Source organism: Neomonachus schauinslandi, chromosome 3, assembly GCF_002201575.2.
Source record: "Neomonachus schauinslandi chromosome 3, ASM220157v2, whole genome shotgun sequence".
NCBI classification, from domain to species: Eukaryota; Metazoa; Chordata; class Mammalia; order Carnivora; family Phocidae; genus Neomonachus; species Neomonachus schauinslandi.
In genome coordinates, this window is record NC_058405.1 from 135,295,952 (window position 1) to 135,315,386 (window position 19,435).

Below are 19,435 nucleotides of genomic sequence, written 5' to 3' on the forward strand. Positions count from 1 at the left end.
ACTTCTATTTCGGATATTCAAAAGGTACTAAGTATAATTTTTCATTGGCGTTTAGTGAACAAACTCTTTGAAATTATTTATAATTACCTAAAATTATTTTTATTTTCAGTTTTAGAAATATATTAATATACAACACAAATATACTGACAATTCACACATTTTAAAAATTATCTAAAAGCATGTAAACACCTACAGCTCTGCAATCAGCTGACAGTAACACTGAACCCTGACACACATTTTAAAAGACAGTTATCATTCATTTTACTCATGAGTGTATTTTCATATTAGTAAAAATTATAAATACAAAACCAGAAAATAATTCCTTACCTTGACCGCATTTTCAGAACCTTCCTCTTTAAAATCTTCGTATTTCATTACTTCAGCCATAATGAATCCTTTTTCAAAATCTGTGTGGATCTTTCCTGCAGCTTGAGGAGCCTTCGTCCCTTTCTTTGAGAAGAAAGACCAGAGAAAACTAATTGCATTTAAGATGATTGACTGTAAGCGTAGAGTTTCTTTTCTCTGATCTGCAGTGGGGTTCAACTTAAACTTAGTTTAATAGTACGGTTAAGATGTCAGGTATACAATTAGTACATTTTTAACACTGGGCACTGTCTGTGCAGCAGATTTTAGCACAGACAGATCAGTAGACATTAAAGCATAGCTTTGTTTTTCCTAACAGTCATCCAGTTGTATTGATTTAGATGCAGTGGTCTAGTTTTGGTGTCGGTTTCATTTCGATTTTCTATTCTTCACAGTGGAAAAAAATAAGAATTTTCAAGTAACTTTCAAGCTGAATTATCAAAGGTTTTAAAAAGATAAAAAGCCTTAAAATTTCAGCTCCCCTAAAGAACATATAAAAATCAATATATAAAGGGACATTTTAAAGACATTTCCAACAAATCATATAATCTATGTTCAGCAAATAATTTAGAAATTCTCATAAAATTTTAGTAATAAAATTTTCAAACATGTAACATAATACATGCTGCCTCTAACCATCAGGAAGGAAAATTCAAGTTGATATGGGAAGAAAAATGTCTTATAATTGCTCCATAGGTTAAAGTACAAGGACATACATTCCGGACACACACAACCATGGAGAGAAATTTGAGAAATAATGGTGACCTAAAGGCTGCTTAATAAAGCATGTGAAAGTGATAAGGGGTCTGACACTATAAAGCACAGTTTTTACAATAAAAGATGTATTGGGCTAATACGGCTACTCACTGATGCTTACCTGACTAAATATCTCAGCACATTAAATCATGGATACTTAACAATCAGTCTTAAGATAAACCAGCTTTCACACTTTCAAGCCCAGAACATGTTATCTTCCCTGCTGCATATACTTAAGTTTGGAAGTTTTAAGGCTCTAAAATATATAGTGAAAATAAACCGTGGCAATTTGTTTACCAACTTGGATTTGCTTTGACATTATTTTCTAAGTCTATATAAAAGGACCTTGGTTAGAAGTCAATCAAACATTTTTTTACAAAGGGGAGAAGGAATAAAAGTGAATCTCTTATTCACACAACACATTTAACGTTATGTTGAACTGCCTCCGTGATTCTATCCATATTAAATCAAAATAAATGTAACGATAAATTATGATAGTGAAAACAGAAATCAAAACAGCACTAAAATTTATCACGGAGCATATACTAAAAAAGGCATAATAAAAGAATCCATAAGACACTGAATATTTCTGAAAGTTCTGACATTGTTTTTATATTCCGTAACGCTATTTGGGACTACATATATTTAAAAATATTTTTCAGTAGTAACTACCATATTACAATATATTTACATTTAAAAGCAAGCCATTACAATTCACAGTTTCTATTGTCCTCTGGGAATAAATTAGTCATTCTTTCTCATCGTAATCAGTATACATCAATATTTAAAGTACATATCACATTTTTAAAGAAGAAAGATTGAATATATAATGCCGCAAAAATAAACACCACTTCTATGAATTCAAATAAAAAAGCATGAATTATTACACATTGAGTTTAGCTCTTTGAGCCCAACTGTGTATCTATGAAGAGCATAATGATGTCATATTGCTTTTATTGCTGAAAATGTAATCCGAGCAAAGCAAAGGAGGAAAGAACCACCCGCAACCCAAACAAACTTAGCGAATACAAAATGAAAAGCAACATCAATTTCACTGCAGACAAACCCAGTCACACAGATTAAGCAAGCACAATACTGGTGCGTCTTATCTCTGACCACAGGAGGAGGGTAGACAGATTCTACAGGATGAAGAAATTCAGACTATGTAATAGGCAGAATCAATTGTTACCTGCCTCAATCAATGCCGCTCCACTTTCACTGTTCAGCAGCTCACAAATAATTAAAGTTATCCTGGACAAAAACCTCATCTGTAATGACTAGCTAACCGCCACCATGACAAACTTCAAAGTCAGTGATATCAATCTGAATTCAATAGTGTGGAACTGGATATAGCTGATGAATAAGTATGAATCTTACCCTGATGGTCCATGCACGTACTTCATCTGGGCCTGCAGTGAAAAAGTATTCTAGTTGGAGTGCTGCAAACCCAGCCTTAATGATCTTTGGCAAAGCGCTGAAATAAAATGAAACAAATTCACTCAACATATAAGTTGATTGTGCCAGAGATCAGTATAGAGCTAAAATTATTCAGTTCAAGCAGAAATGTTAAAGATATTAGTAAATGACCATTCATCTTCCATAATACACTTGAAGAGGCCTGAAAGCATATAACTGTTTCTAAAATAAATCCCTTCTAAAATTGGTTTTAATTGTATTAGTCTGAATATATCATTTTGAATTGTTTACTATAAAAAAAAGAAAAATTTGATCTAGCCATTCTATGACTATTTTCCTCCAATATTAATTATTTCCAGGACATAGGTCATAAAAGCGAAATTATTTGATTGAAATCCAATGTTTAAACAATATATTAGTGTTACTCAGAAAAAATTAAGGCAACTGATTCACCCTTTCCCCTCCCCCACTGAACATGACGAAAGAGTTTTGGCGATCATTCCCTCTCAAAAATATACATAACTAATACCTATGTTATAATTAAAACACTGTACAGAGATGACAGATGACAGTTAAAAACTTAATTTAAAATAAATCTTTTCACTCTGTCTCATGGTAAAGAAAGGAGAAGATTCCCTCTTTATAATGGTAATTACTCTGTCATTTATTATTCTATCAGCGCAAGCAATTAAATTACTGCAAGGAAATAGTTGATAATAAAGTGTAGGGAAAATGAATGCTAATTAACCTTTGTGTCATGTTCGCTTCCAGATACTTCTGTCTCTCCTCAGCACTCAATTCTTGCAACTTGAGTTCCAAGGCCCCACTAAAAGGAATGACCAAGGCACCTGGGTCATACTTGTCCACCCACTCTTTAATTTTTATCAACCTGTAGACAAAAAAGGGCACAACATTATCTTGTAGTGCATGCATGACTGTACCACATTCATTATTATCAAGTAGCACATACATATTCATAAGAATTGCACGGTTTTATGATGCCATCTTTTTGTGTATAGCTTTCCAAGGTCAAGGCATTAACAGGCAGCAATTGCTTCAGGTATATGCCATAAGATTTTACTGTAATCTAGTTTTACTTTAGCACATTATCTATACGAACCATTATACAAATATTATAAAACTTTTTAAAGTTACACTACATTTATTCAGCATTAACACCTGTGTCCTTGAAAACCTCAATTTTATGATTTATTGTTTTCCTTACTTTACAAAGTAAATTTTTAAGAAGCAAAAACATTAAGTTCTGTTTGTATAGGAACCACACCTAAGAAGTGCCAGCTAATTTTGAAGAGTTTTTGCCAAATAAATCATTTGTTCCACCCAGATATTTATATGCCTAGGTCAGTTCCCTCCTGGACTAACAAGAGCTTACAGTTGTACCTGGCTTTGAGGGAGATTTTTTTTTTATTATTATGTTATGTTAATCACCATACATTACATCATTAGTATTAGTTTTTGATGTAGTGTTCCATGATTCATTGTTTGCGTATAACACCCAGTGCTCCACGCAGAACGTGCCCTCTTTAATACCCATCACCAGGCCAACCCATCCCCCCATCCCCTCCCCTCCAGAACCCCCAGTTTGTTTCTCAGAGTCCATAGTCTCATGGTTCGTCTCCCCCTCCGATTTCCCCCCCTTCATTCCCCCTATCTTCTTCTTTTTTTTAACATATACTGTACTATTTGTTTCAGAGGTACAGGTCTGTGATTCAACAGTCTTACACAATTCACAGCGCTCACCATAGCACACACCCTCCCCAATGTCTGTCACCCAGCCACCCCATCCCTCCCACCCCCCACCACTCCAGCAACCCTCCGTTTGTTTCCTGAGATTAAGAATTTGAGGGAGATTTTTGTTATCAAAACAAACACATCCAGAAATGCACATTTACAAACCTAGTTGACTGTATCTACACTGTTCTTACTTTTGCAGGAGCACAAATAAGAGAACTGCAGAGGAAATAAATTCCTTTAATCACAAAGGGTTTGGAAAGCCCAATCAGTTAGGGAATAGACACCAGGTTGATACCAGAAAAGATGTTATTGACTGTTTTTTTTTTTTTCCCTTCCAGATCATGGGTTATTTTGGCAAAGCAGTAGTTAGAACATAAATGAAATAAGTGTAGTGAATACATTAACCAGGTTCTGATTCTACTACTACTTTGCTAGCTCTTTATTTCTGGGCAGGTTATCAAACCCTTCTAAATCTCAGTTTCCTCACCCATAAAACTGGAGATAATTGTAGTACACATTATATTGTAATGAACCTGGAAAAGCCTGGCATACAGGAAACAGCATTACTATTATGATTATTACTGTTAATAATAACAGTAGTTACTATTGCTAATTTTCATTCTCAGATAATTATAGATTATATGCCTATAATTCTTTTTTTTTTTTTAAGACTTTATTTATTTATTTGAGAAAGAGAAAGAACAAGGCAGGGGGTGGGTAGGGGCAGATGGAGAGGGAGCCCCGATGCAGGGTTCCATCCCAGGACCCGCGGATTATGACCTAAGCCGAAGGCAGACACTTAACTGACTGAGCCACCCAGGCGCCACCCCTATGCCTATGATTCTGGAATAGGGTTTAGTATGTAAGTGAATATAGATTTCACAGAAACTTATGTTAAAAATATTAATGCATACAATAGTCTTATATAATTCTATGAGCTCCCACATTTATACCAAGGTTTTAATAGCTATTATGGCAAAAAACTGGCAGGAATTCTTTAAATAATCAGTGTAAATGTCACAACAGGGGAAAGGAAAAAACAAAAACTAAAGCACAAATTCATCAAAACTCATCTATCAAAGAAAATGGCAGGGGATCAGTTATTATAAAATAAAGAATATGGCCTACCAAGTAGGGTTTAGGATGGGATAGGGGAATGAAAAAGTCACATAATAGTTTGTACATGTTTGTTATATAAGGCTAACCTATAATTTACTTATTTAATGTTATCAGTAGTTTTTGATCTTCATAATATATTTTTTTTTCCTTTGGTCACATCCTGAAAGAATGGACCAATCCCTAAGATTTATTTTGGAATAAAGTATGTGTCCTTTATTTTATTTTATTTTATTTTTATTTATTTATTTATTTGAGAGCGAGAGAATGAGAGAGAGAGCACATGAGAGGGGGGAGGGTCAGAGGGAGAGGCAGACTCCCTGCCGAGCAGGGAGCCCGATGCGGGACTCGATCCAGGGACTCGATCCAGGGACTCCGGGATCATGACCTGAGCCGAAGGCAGTCGCTTAACCAACTGAGCCACCCAGGCGCCCAAAGTATGTGTCCTTTAAAATAGGAAATCCAAACCAGATATTTTCTTATTCAAAATTATAAAGGACAGGTTAAGGAAAAAGGGAAAATCTGTTTTTATTTTTGCTATTTTTTTTAAAGATTTGATTTTTTAAGTAATCTCTACACCCAACGTGGGGCTCGAACTCACAACCCTGAGATCAAGAGTTGCACACTCCACAGACTGAGCCAGCCAGGCACCCCAAAAAGGGGAAAATTTAAACTGATAATTCTGCCTATAATAACATTATGAGATTCTTTTTTTTTTTTTTTTTTAAAGATTTTATTTATTTATTTGACAGAGAGAGAGACAGTGAGAGCGGGAACACAAGCAGGGGGAGTGGGAGAGGGAGAAGCAGGCTTCCCGCGGAGCAGGGAGCCCGATGTGGGACTCGATCCCAGGACCCTGGGATCATGACCTGAGCCGAAGGCAGACGCTTAACGACTGAGCCACCCAGGCGCCCTAACATTATGAGATTCTAAGTTACTTCACAGACTTACACTGTTCAAACAAAACGATATGGTTTAGTAACATACATTTATTATATAAGTCAGAATCAAGTATATATATATATACACATATACACACACACACATATATATATATAAAGATCTATAGCAAATATAGATTCATTGAAAATGAAATAAAACAAGCCTAGGTAAAAGGATAATATAAAAATATCACACACATTTTGTTTCATAAATATGGTCAACATAACTAATAAAACCAGAACTGTTATGAAACAACAAGATAAGAAATAATTACTTTGGCTAAAACATCAATTCAGAATAACAATAGTTCTACCCTGTCATTTTAACAGCCTTTCCTGCAGAGTCCTCAGAAGGATTATTTGCATTCCTCAGGTGTTCTATTGTACAATTCAGATGAATAAAGACTTACAAATCATTCCTCTACCGCCAATGTGAGACTTTGATCTGGTGAATACACCATTGTACCTTAACTATAATTGGCAAAAAACCTGACAGTGTAGAGCATCACAAGCTTAATAACAAAGGAGAATATCTCAAAGTGTTGACAGATGATCTTCATAATGCAGAAGCAGAGCTGGTACATTTTAGCAATAAATGAGCACTGAGGTCTAAAGGTCTCTAAAGTGACTGACATCAGACCTGCTATAGCCTCACTAAAAGAAAAAGGTACCGGAGCACTCTCCGTAAAGTGAGTTAGGCTCTTTGCCTGCAAGCTTCACTTTTGTGACTTTCACTGTCATAGAAAACACAGGGAAGATGAAAAGTGAGTTAGGTTCTTTGGCTGTCTGCTTTACTTTTGTTACTTTTACTATCAAACAAAAGTGAGAAATGTCCCAAAGTGATTTTTAATTACATATTTGAAATAAACCTTGGGTAATAAAAAAATAGTACTCAGTTTTGAGATTACAGACTGAAATACATATCATAATATCTATTAGGTCTGATGGTTACAAAAGTGTGATAATGAGGCCAAGATCACAAGTTTGAACCCCATTGGGACCAGTTACCTTTTTGCAGAAAAATGTCTATTCTATTGCTACAAACCATACCCCAAACTATAGTTAGTCATCTAAAAATGTGTGCTACCAGCACATGAGGAATATGGAAAATCAAAGTTGAGCTCAGTACCACTACTAGAAAAACAATTTCAAGTACATTCTGTCAAAGTGACTCAATAATAATCTCCATATACAAATGTTAGCAAATGTCTAAGGAAAACTATCCAGTTGTTAGAGACCAAAATAATAAAATGATAATGATGATGATATTGTCATAGAATATCAAATTATATGAGGGGAGACAAAACAGTAAAGACAGTACACTTCCAAAGAGTTAAACTGTAAAGACTTTGATAATATTCATTTTGCAAATTTATATAAACAGATTACTGCAAGGGGGCCCATCTTTCTCTTGATAAGGAGCCAGAGCCAAGTTGATTTCCCTAAAGTCTATGAGCGACAAACGGAAAGAGGAATTGCCACTAGTCGTATTTTTCTCTCTGGTAATGATTCCATAAGCAAGGGGACAAAGCAGGGACAATCAGTTTTAAGACGAAAAGGATGACACTTTGAGATACACTGCCAGGTTGTGAGGTTAGATTGTTTGGCAGAATGAGATCTTTAATATTAAATTAGTATTAGATTTCCAAAAGATCATGTCTCAAATTTACCTTTGCTCTTAGAATCTGACCTTCTTAGCAAGTCCTGAAATTCCAGATTCCATAATTTGATAGGTTCATTTACATTGTTTGTATTTCTTTTCCCAGATACTAATTTTACTTCTTTTTTTTTAAAGCATGTCCACATATTTCTCCCCCATCCCAAGATTTATTTATTTATTTGAGGGGGTGGGGAGGAGCAGAGAGAGAAGGAGAGAATCTCAAGCATAACACAGGGCTCCATCCCATGACCCTGAGATCATGACCTGAGCCAAAATCAAGAGTTGGATGCTTAATTGAATGGCCACCCAGGTGCCCCTAATTTTATTTCTAAAAATTATATTTGTTTCTCCTTCAAATCTGACTGCTCTTTTTAAGTAATATTTTACTCATTTAATGAATTCTTAGTCCCTTTCCATATTTTATTTTATTTATTTTGAAAGATTTTGTTTTTTATTTATTTGACAGAGAGAGAGACAGCGAGAGAAGGAACACAAGCAGGGGGAGTGGGAGAGGGAGAAGCAGGCTTCCTGCTGAGCAGAGAGCCCGACGTGGGGCTCGATCCCAGGACCCTGTGATCATGACTGGAGCTGAAGGCAGACACGCTTAACGACTGAGCCACCCAGGCCCTCCATGAATTCTTAAGTCCCTTTCCATATTTTAAACGGATTAATTTAAAAGTTCTTTCTGGGATGCCCTAATTACTTCCTGTTTCTTGGGTAAAACTCTGCCTCCCACCATTAATCATCTGCTAGCAGCCTCTCACAACAGTTGGTTCCTGTGTATGTGCTGTGCTGTTCTGGGGTGTGTGGTCATTTGGCAGCAGTAATCAAGCTCCAAGGGAGTCTGTGGTCCCCTGTGTTTAGAGATATATCTATGGGGTAGTTTTGTGCTTGTTCTTCCAAGGAAAGACCTATGGAGAGTCGTGGGCTCTGGATCATTTAAAGGCTTAGTGCTTCTGCACTAGGTTATTGGTAATGCAAAGTAAGGCCCCCTACTTCTCATAGTGCCGTCCTAGTCTCGAATTCCTGACAGTACAGGTTCTTCCTTTGTCCAGATGGCTGGGAATGGGAGGTTCTCTAGTATCTGATCATGGGAAGGATACCTTTTTCTGGGCTTTCTCAGTGAGCCTCATTCCAGCACCTGCAGTCTGGGGCCTATGTCTTGACTCTTATTCCTATGCCCGCCAAGGCCTCTAGATCATATATTAGCTGGGTTTTTTCCCTGACGGCCATACTCTATTGATTTCACTCTCTACTCTCACTGAGTTTCCTCTTTGTTTTTGGCACCTAGAAAATCCCTTACTTGCTTTTAAGTCCTTCTGTGTGTTCTAAAAATACCACACCATCCTCAAGACCATCCTTTTCTGGTTATTTTCTCTGGTGTTTCTATATATTAGGAATAAGAATGGAGCTTCCTGTACTGGCTAAGTCCATCATCTTAACTGAAAGCTCTCCATACTGGATTGAAATCTATTCTATTGTGTTCTAATCAACAGCTTTCAAACTTTTTTGGAACATTACCCACAGGAAGAAATTGATTTTATACTTGATTCAAACATATGGTGCACAGACATATTGTTTTTATACACATAATCAAATTGACATAGGTTTCATAAAATAATCCTTACCTTTATAGTAGGAAATAGGACAATCCCAATGGTGCTATTTGATATTCTACATAAAACTAAATTCTTACAACTTAAAATAAGCCCCTGAGATAATTTTCTCTAACGTATTTTAAGGGGCACATGGCTGGCTCCGTTGGAAGGCGTGCGACTCTTGATTTTGGGGGTCGTGAGTTGGAGCCCCATGTGGGGTGTAGTGATTACTTAAATAAATACAACTTCAAAAAAAACCTTCATACTTTAATAAGAACTTTAACTTTTTTCTACACTTCATGTCCATATAGCCACTCAACTACCTCCTAGCTATTAAATTCTGATTATATTTTCTAAAAATCCTTAAGGATGGCTCAACCCAGCACTAAAGCCAAGTTATGTTACCACTTATAGTATCTTTGCTGAACATTAAAACTCTCTCGAATCTGTTCATTCTAGTTTGTAATATCAAACTGTATTTAAAATCTTTAAAACTGGGGCGCCTGGGTGGCTCAGTCGTTAAGCGTCTGCCTTCGGCTCAGGTCATGATCCCAGGGTCCTGGGATCGAGCCCCGCATCGGACTCCCTGCTCAGCGGGAAGCCTGCTTCTCCCTCTCCCACTCCCCCTGCTTGTGTTCCCTCTCTTGCTGTATCTCTCTCTGTCAAATAAATAAAATCTTTAAAAAAAAAAAAATAAAATAAAATCTTTAAAACTGTTACATATGATAATATTAGATTCTTATGTACAACCTACATAATTTTTTGTTTGAATCTAGGTCTTTTAAAAAATACAGCAGTAAGATCTTGCTTGTGACTGAATGTAAGTGCTGGCAAGAACCGTATGTCAATATTCATAAAATGATGCAACTTACACAAAGGAGGATCTAGGGCTAGTTCACCAAGTGATTTAACATCATTCAGTCAATGTTATTAAGGACTCGGCCTTTACTAAGTTAGTTCCTCTCATGTTGTTCATGGTATGGATGTACCATAAATCCAGGAGGCACTGAAAAACACTGAGGTCATTTCCAGTCTCTTCCTTCGCAGGTTTACTCTCATGTCTATTAGAATTGCCCAGAGTGCCAAAGAATGACTTTAAAATATCACATTCCTTTTTTCCATTTCCAAACATTATCACTGCAAATTAATGTAAATTTACAGTGTTCTAAAAGAAAAAGAAATAAGGCTATGGAAGATAAGATTATCCTCTTATGGATGACATAAACATTAATTAATCCAGTTCTTTCACAAATGACAATAAATAACACTAGAATTATTAATACTAAAATTAATACAAAACAATGTACAAACTGAAATATATCCTCCTATAAACAACATTCATTCAAGGCCAAAAAATGAGCTCTAGAAAATCCAAAATCCCAACTCTTCAGAATTCTTTTTTTTTTTTTAAGATTTTATTTATTTATTTGAGAGAGAGAATGAGAGAGAGAGAGAGAGCGCACATGAGAGGGGGGAGGGTCAGAGGGAGAAGCAGACTCCCTGCTGAGCAGGGAGCCTGATGCAGGACTCGATCCTGGGACTCCAGGATCATGACCTGAGCCGAAGGCAGTCGCTTAACCAACTGAGCCACCCAGGCACCCCCAACTCCTCAGAATTCTTTGACTAAAGTTATTAGAATGGAGCTATTAAGGAAGTTAGTGGCTGGAGGGGGGGGCAGGGGGGGCGGAAGGAGGGAGAAAGAAGAAATACCAAAAAAAAGTAAACTCTAGTCTAATTGATGAGTGTCTAAATATCTAATCCCTATTCCAAAAGAGATCCCCATCTCTTTGATGTAATAGACTTCAAATTTCCCTGTTCTTGTCTGATTTCATGGAACTGTACAGGATAAAGAATATAACTTTGTTCCTCAAAGTGTGGTCACATCACTCGGCTGTCCATCAGAAATGTAGAACCTAAGAATCTGCATTTTCAAGATCCCCAGGCATTTCATAGGCACGTCAAACTTGCAGAAGCACTGAACTAAAGGACTTTGAAAATGATGGCACATTAACTGAAAGGATGAAAATGTCTGAGATAACTCTGCAGACCGACTGATAACTGAGCACGTGTTGAACACCTATCCCACCGATATGAGGAGAGTGAGAATATAAAAAAGTTCCTGTTTACATCTTCTAGGTTGGAAACCAGAGGAGAAAAAAGTCACTAGAATTTCAGGAAGTGTAAGGAAAATGTTTGCTGTAAATCCCCTGCAATGTCAAAGAAGTTTCAGATTCACAGTAAAAATAATTAGTTTAGACAGTATTACTATATGGTCAACAGTTTCTTACTTTATAAGACATAATTGCACCTCTCTTACTCTAATAAGCTTCAATACCTGGAAAAACATCTGTAGTAAGTTAGCTTTGGAGTCTAGATTCAAATTATAAGAAGTGACTCCTACAGAGAGAACTTTGTGAAATTTAAATTATCAAGTAAATGGGGTATTTTTTTTTTAAAGATTTTGTTTATTTATTTGACAGAGAGAGAGACACAGAGAGAGGGAACACAAGCAGGGGGAGTGGGAGAGGGAGAAGCAGGCTTCCCGCGGAGCAGGGAGCCCGACGCAGGGCTCGATCCCAGGACCCTGGGATCATGACCTGAGCCAAAGGCAGATGCTTAACGACTGAGCCACCCAGGTGCCCCAAGTAAGTGGGGTATTATGCTACAAATTATTCCTATAAGGACCTCACAGAACCACTGTCTGAAAAACTCCATTCATTCTGCAGTCACTACAATAAAATGGCATTTGTATACATCCAACCACATGTGTGCCTGTGTGTGTGTGCATGTGTGTGTATAAAAAGAAATAAAACGTAGAGAAATGTGCATTCCTTTTGCAGCAAATAAATGAAAATCAGGTTCAGACAGTATTTCAGGGATTAACAAGATTTCTGACTCTAGCAGTAATTGGAAGGTTACGAGGAAACTGAACCGATAGGTGTTATGACAAGCAGACAAACTTAAAGCAAATTAGAACAATTGGGATATACTTATCTTAACACTGTTGGCTCACTGTGACTCTGGGGTTTCTTAAACTCTTAATGTGCTTAAAAAAGGATAATATATGCAATTAATCTCTGTGATGAGCATGTAACAACTGTATGGAAATATTTTCTATGTTCAGCAAAAAGGCTCTGTTTTAAAAAAAATCTTTCAATGAATAAACAGGAGAAAACAGCAGGATGAATCCCAATTAATCTGAGTAAATCACAATAATCCCATTCTCTAGCTGGCAACTGGTTAGAGTATGGGCATGTGAACCAGTTCTGGTCAATGGGGCATGAGGGGAAGCTTCCTAGGGGCTTTAGAAAAAGATTCTGAATGGTTCTTTTGGCTCTTAAACAGAGAAGAGAAGGGAGTCTCTACTGGATACTATGTCTGGATATTACCCCTGGAACTCCAGCAGCCATTTTGTGGCTGAAAGAATGGAAGTGGGGAAAGATGAGAAAAACCCTTCTTCTTGATCACAACCTTGAATTAAACAGGAACACTGAGGGGCACCTTGATGGCTTAGTCAGTTAAGCATCTGACTCAAGTCATGATCTCCAGGTCGTGAGTTTGAGCCCCACATCAGGCTCTGCACTCAGAGGGGAGTCTGCTTGAGATTCTTTCCCATTCCCTCTGCCTCTGCCCTTCCCCTCTGGCACACTCTCTCTCAAATAAATAAATAAATAAATAAAATCAATCTTTAAAAAAAAAAAAACCAAAACCAGGAACACTGAATTAAACAACCCTAGAGACATATACCTTGGCTCTTACTATTATGTATAAGGTGGTCTTTGTTATTTATAGCTGAAAGCACCCTGATACTGACAATGACTGCATTTTGGGGTTATCTTCATTTAAGTATATGAGTGCAGTTCCTCTTAACTGGTCAAACTCCAATTTATTATTTAAGAAACCAGCTCCTGCAGAGCCTTCCCTGAGCTGCCACATGGACAGATGCTATTACCACACTCTACCCTATATTATAAATTGTCTATTTTTCTTATCTCCTCCCACTATAATAAAAACTTTTTTTTTTAAAGATTTTATTTATTTATTTGACAGAGAGAGAGAATAGCGAGAGCAGGAACACAAGCAGGGGGAGTGGGAGAGGGAGAAGCAGGCTTTCTGCTGAGCAGGGAACCTGATGTGGGGCTTGATCCCAGGACCCTGGGATCGTGACCTGAGCTGAAGGAAGACACTCAACGACTGAGCCACCCAGGCGCCCCGGGACTTGTCTTTCTTTGTTCCCAGATATATCCACAGAACTCTCCTAGCATAGCACTGACACAGATGCTCAAACATTTTCTGAATGGATGATAAGATGGAAAGAGCTTTAGGCTAAGAACTGCCTAAGTGACTACAGGCAGCTACTTAAGGTTTCTTAGATTTAATTTACTCATCTGCAAACTGATGAGCAGTTTTCCCCATGTTCTGGGTTCCCTAATGGAGCCCCCGAGGTGCTAAGAGAGGAAAGGGTGGAAAGAGATGAAGGAACATGGAAGCTGTGGACCCTTCAATTTGTATTTCAACCATAGCTGCATCATGATCTCTTATATGTTGAATTTCCGCATCAGATTTCATCAGAAGAAAGTTCTGTTGTTTTTAACAACTCTAAAGTTCAGTAAGTAGATGATCCTTTTCAGATGGCAAACTACCATTTTATGGCATATGCCAGAAACTGAACAAGTGCTAACATCTTTCTGCTTAAATGCTACTGTTCACCATCTTTTTTTCTTAAAAAAAATGGAGAGAGTGCGAGCGCGCACGCGTCGGCGGAGAACAGAGGGTGAGGGACAAGCAGACTCTGTTGAGAGAGGAGCCTGACATGGGGCTTGATCCCACAATCCTGAAATCATGACCTGAGCGGAAATCAGGAGTCAGAGGCTAAACCAACTGAGCCACCCAGATGCCCTCTACTGTTCACCATCTTCAAAAGAAAAAAAAAAACCTCTTCCTATTTTCTGTCACTCTCTATTCCCTCACATAGACTTTTCATAGCACTTATATTCTTAATGTTTATGGTCTTCCACCCAGGATTGATGAACCTACTTGCCCAGTTATTAGGACAAGGAACTTCTTAAATATTTTGTTCACTGTAGTATTCCCAGCACCACTTATAATAGCGCCTGGCATAAGCAGATGCTCATTAGATGCTGGGTGGATCAATGAATAGGAATGAATTAAGTTGAAAGTTAAAGATTAGGTAAATGAACATTCAGAAGTATATACAATTCTTTCAGACCCTAGTTACCTGTCTCTTCTGCCAGAGTCAACCTTGAGAAATTAGTAAACTATAGCTGACTTGACCATTGGAAGTATACATGTTAATTAGCTAGAATGGCAAAGTGAAGAATCATACCAATAGAACGTGGGGGAAACATACCTAATTCAGGTAGGGCTATACAAAATTCACAATATAGTGGGGTTATTTTCATTCCCATGTTAAATCTGTGGCCTCAATTACTATAATTCAAGTCTAAACCATCAAGGTTTATTGTGAATGTACCAAAAGAAGCACCTCAAACTTTAAGATGTTCCCCAAATCTCATGCTTCTTACTCCTTCAAGGCTACTAAGTTATGATTTGTGTTCATACTGAGTGGTCCCAAGCAGGGTACATTTTTAATACTACAGAGCAATTTTCTCAAAATACAGTTTCTGGACCACCTGTGAATCCAGGACTGTACAAGAAAACCTAGATTTGTGATCTCTGCAAATGGGATTTGCACCTAACCCTTACAACACTTTGCTCTGATGTCTGATAGCCACTGTTTTTGAATCTTGTTCTCTCTCTCTCTTTTTTTGCATTTCTACATTCTAGCTTTAAACATTACACATAGAAATATCCTATGATTACAGTTGTCATGAGGTATGAAACCAATATTTGTAGCTTGAGACTGTGAAACTCTTTCAGCTGGAAAAAAACTTCCCAACTATTTTATGATCCTATAGATATGAGATTACTTCTGGCCATTGGGCTCTGAGATAAACTATCTTTCCTTTCACTTTTGTACAAAGAAGACCCCAGGTTGATGCAATCTATAATCAAAACATACATTTATATGGAGAGCCACAAATCTTGACTTAACTATCACAAATTAATTTTTTAAGAATGTAGATGGTATGAGAAATGAGACTTACATGGGGGTGGGAGGGAGAGAGAGAGAACATGAATTGCAACACATATGTCATAGTGGTAGTGTGCCAAAGAAACACAGTACCATAAACATGATGAAAACTTTAGTGTCAAGTCTTTTTGAGATTGGCCTACTGTAAATGATAAAAACTAACCTGAGATAGGAACATATTTAACAAAAGAAGTGTACTTGTACAAGAAAATTACAAAGCATCATTGACATAAGTTAAAGACTGAAGTAAGTGGAAAGGCATTCGTACTTGAAGGACTGAATGTTGTTAAGATGGCAATATTCTTGGGGCGCCTTGGTGGCTCAGTCGGTTAAGCACCTGCCTCCGGCTCAGGTCATGATCTCAGGGTCCTGGGATCGAGTCCCACATCGGGTTCCCTGCTCAGAGCAGGGCATCTGCTCCTCTCTCTGCCCTCTGCCCTCCCCCCTGCTTGTGCTCGCTTGCTCTCTCTCAAATAAAATCTTTTTTTTTTAAAGATGGCAATATTCTCCAAATTGATCCACAGATTCAATGCATTCTATTAAAATTCCAGCTGCCTTTTGTGTAGAAAGTGACAAGCCCATCCTAAAATTCATATGAAAAATGAAAGCCAAAACAGAGTAGCCAAAATAATATTGAAAAACAACCCTCCAAAATTGGAGGATTCACCATTCCTTATTTCAGAACTTACTATAAAACTGTGTGTCAAGTAATCAATACTATGTGGCATTGGCATAAGGCTAGACCTATAGACCAATGGAAAAGAATTGAGAGTTCAGAAAAAAAGCCCCTACACCTATAATCAATTGATTAAAAAAATTTTAATTGTGGCAAAAAACCCACAAAATTTACCATCTTAACCTTTTTTAAATGTATAGTTCAGTAATGTTAACTATATTCACACTATTGTGTAATGATCTCCAGACCTTTTACATTTTGCAAACTGATATTTTATACCCACTGAACACCTCTCTTTCTCCCCCAACTCCAGTCCCTCACAACCATTCTCCTTTCTGTTTCTATGATTTGACTACTTTAGACACCTCTTGGAAGTAAAATCACACAGTTTTTGTCTTATGTGATTGGCTTGTTTCACTTAGCATAATGTGCTCAGTATTTATCCATGTTGCAGCATATGTCAAAATGTTTATTCAAGGGCACCTGGGTGGCTCAGTCGTTAAGCGTCTGCCTTCGGCTCGGGTCATGATCCCAGGGTCCTGGGATCGAGTCCCACATCGGACTCCCTGCTCGGCAGGAAGCCTGCTTCTCGCTCTCCCACTCCCCCTGCTTGTGTTCCTGCTCTCGCTATCTCTCTCTCTCTGTCAAATAAATAAATAAAATCTTTAAAAAAAAAAATGTTTATTTAAGTCCTTTGCCCATTTTTAAATTGGGTTATTTGGGGTTTCTGATGTTGAGTTTGTTAGAGTCAATTAATTTTTTTAAGATATATTTATTTGAGAGAGAGAGTGGGGGGGGAAGGGCAGAGGGAGAGAATCTTTAAGCAGACTCCCCACTGAGATGTGGGGCTCAATCCCATGACCCATGAGATCAAGACCTGAGCCAAAACCAAGAGCCAGATGCTCAACCGACTGAGTCCCCCAGGCACTCCTAGTCAATTTCTGACAAGGGTATCAAAACAATTCAGTGGATTTCATTCTTTTTAAAGCCTTAATAATATTCCACTGTGTATATATATACCACATTTTGTTTATCCATTAATTCACTGATGAACATCTGGGTTGTCTCTACCTCTTGACTATTGTGAACAATGAGGCGATAAACATGGATATGCAAATATCTCTCCAAGATTCTACTTTCAATTCTTTGGGATATATACCAAGAAATGGGACTGCTGGATTATTCGGTAATTTTATTTTTAATTTTTAAAGGAATCTCCATACTGGTTTTCATTCCCACTAACACTGCACCAAGGTTACAATTTCTGCATATCCTTACCAACATGTTTTCTTTTTTCTTTTCTTTTATGGTGCCCATCTTAATGGGTGTGAGATGATTGATACCTCATTGTAATTTTGATTTGCATTTCTTTCTTTTTTTTTTTAAGATTTTATTTATTTGAGAGTGAGTGAGAGAGAAAGCACGAAGGGGGAGGAGGGGTAGAGGGAGAGAGAGAAGCAGACTCCCAGCTGAGCAAGGAGCCCAATGTGGGGCTCAATCCCAGGACCCTCAGATCACGACCTGAGTTGAAGGCAGGCGCTTAACCGACTGAGCCACCCAGGTGCCCCTTGATTTGCATTTAGTGATATTGGCATATTTTCATGTGCTTTTTGGCTATTTATATATGTTCTTTGGAGAAATGCTTATTCAAATCCTTTGCCCATTTTTAACTGGGTTATTTGTTTTTTGTTGTTGTTGACTTTGTGTTATAGTCAGTTGATTTTTGACAAGGGTACCAAAACAAGTCAATGGGGAAAGAATAGTCAACAAATGGTGCTTAGACAAGTGGGCATCCACAAACAAAAATAAAAATGAGCCAAAGACCTAAACGTAAGAGTTGGAACTATAAAACTCTTAGAAGAAAATATGTGGAAATCTTCGTGACCTTGGATTAGGCAATAGCTTCTCAGATAGGACATGTAAAGCACAGACAACCAAAGAAAAAATAAATTAGACTTTATCAGAATTAAAGTTTTGTGCACCAAAAGACACTATCACAAAGTGAAATAACAATCCATAAAACAGAAAAAATATTGGAACTCATTTATTTGATAAGGGCCTAGTAGCCAGGATATATATATTTAAAACTCACTAATAATTATAACTTACAACTCAGTAACAAAAGGACAGAAATCCAATTTAAAATGGGCAACGGATTTGAACAGACATTTCTCCCAGAAAGATATACAAATGGCCAACAAGCATATGAAAAGATGCTCAATATCACTAATTACTGAGAAATGCAAATCAAAACCATGAGATACCATTCCATAACCACTACGATGCTTAGAATTGAAAAGACAGACAACAGGGTTGCCTGGCTGGCCCAGTCGAAAGAGCATGTGACTCTTAATCTCAGGGCATGAGTTTGAGCCCACATGGAATGTAGAGATTACTTAAATAAGTAAAACTTAAAAAAAAAAAAGTTAAAAAAAAGATGGACAATAGTAAGTTATATATCCATATAATGAAATGTAAGTCAGACATAAAGAGAAATGAAGTACTGATATATGCTACAACATGGATGAACCTTAAAACATATGAAGTAAAAGCCACCATACACAAAGGGCCACATATTCTATAATTCACTTTATTTGAAATATCCTCAATGGACAAATCTAGATAGACATAAAACAGATTAGTGGTTGTCATGGGTTAGGGAGAGAAGGCAAGGGGGGATGATATTAATAGGCTCAGAGTTTCTTTTTGGGGTGATGAAGTGTTCTGGAATTAGTGGTGATGGTGGCACAACATTGTAAATATACTAAAACCCACTGAATTGTGTATTTTAAAAAGGAGAATTTTGTATATGCTAATTATCTAAAAAAATTTTTAAAAAAACAAAGCTAAACTGAGATTTTAAAGATAAAAAACAAAAATGCTAATATTCTGCACATTAGGATCCTATGATGTTTGACCTTCCTGCAGAGAGATCAGAGATCAATAGAAAAAGCAGAAATTTTGGAGTAAGGTAGATATCAACTCAAATTTCAGCTTACTTCCATACTAGCTATAAGATCCTGGAAAAGCTATTCAAGC

At 37.2% G+C, this 19,435-nt stretch overlaps 1 protein-coding gene across 2 annotated transcripts in view; it reads right to left on the reverse strand.

The window, feature by feature from the left end:
• OLA1 (Obg like ATPase 1) overlaps window positions 1-19,435 on the reverse strand; it is a 192,844-nt gene that overhangs the window by 3,499 nt on the left and 169,910 nt on the right. For both annotated transcript variants that reach the window (XM_021702985.1, XM_021702986.2), the window contains exons 8-10: window positions 3,284-3,424; window positions 2,497-2,593; window positions 328-450 (exon numbers count right to left, since the gene is read on the reverse strand). In XM_021702985.1, the coding sequence (XP_021558660.1) occupies window positions 328-450; window positions 2,497-2,593; window positions 3,284-3,424 (361 nt within the window). The remainder of the gene's footprint in view (window positions 1-327; window positions 451-2,496; window positions 2,594-3,283; window positions 3,425-19,435) is intronic.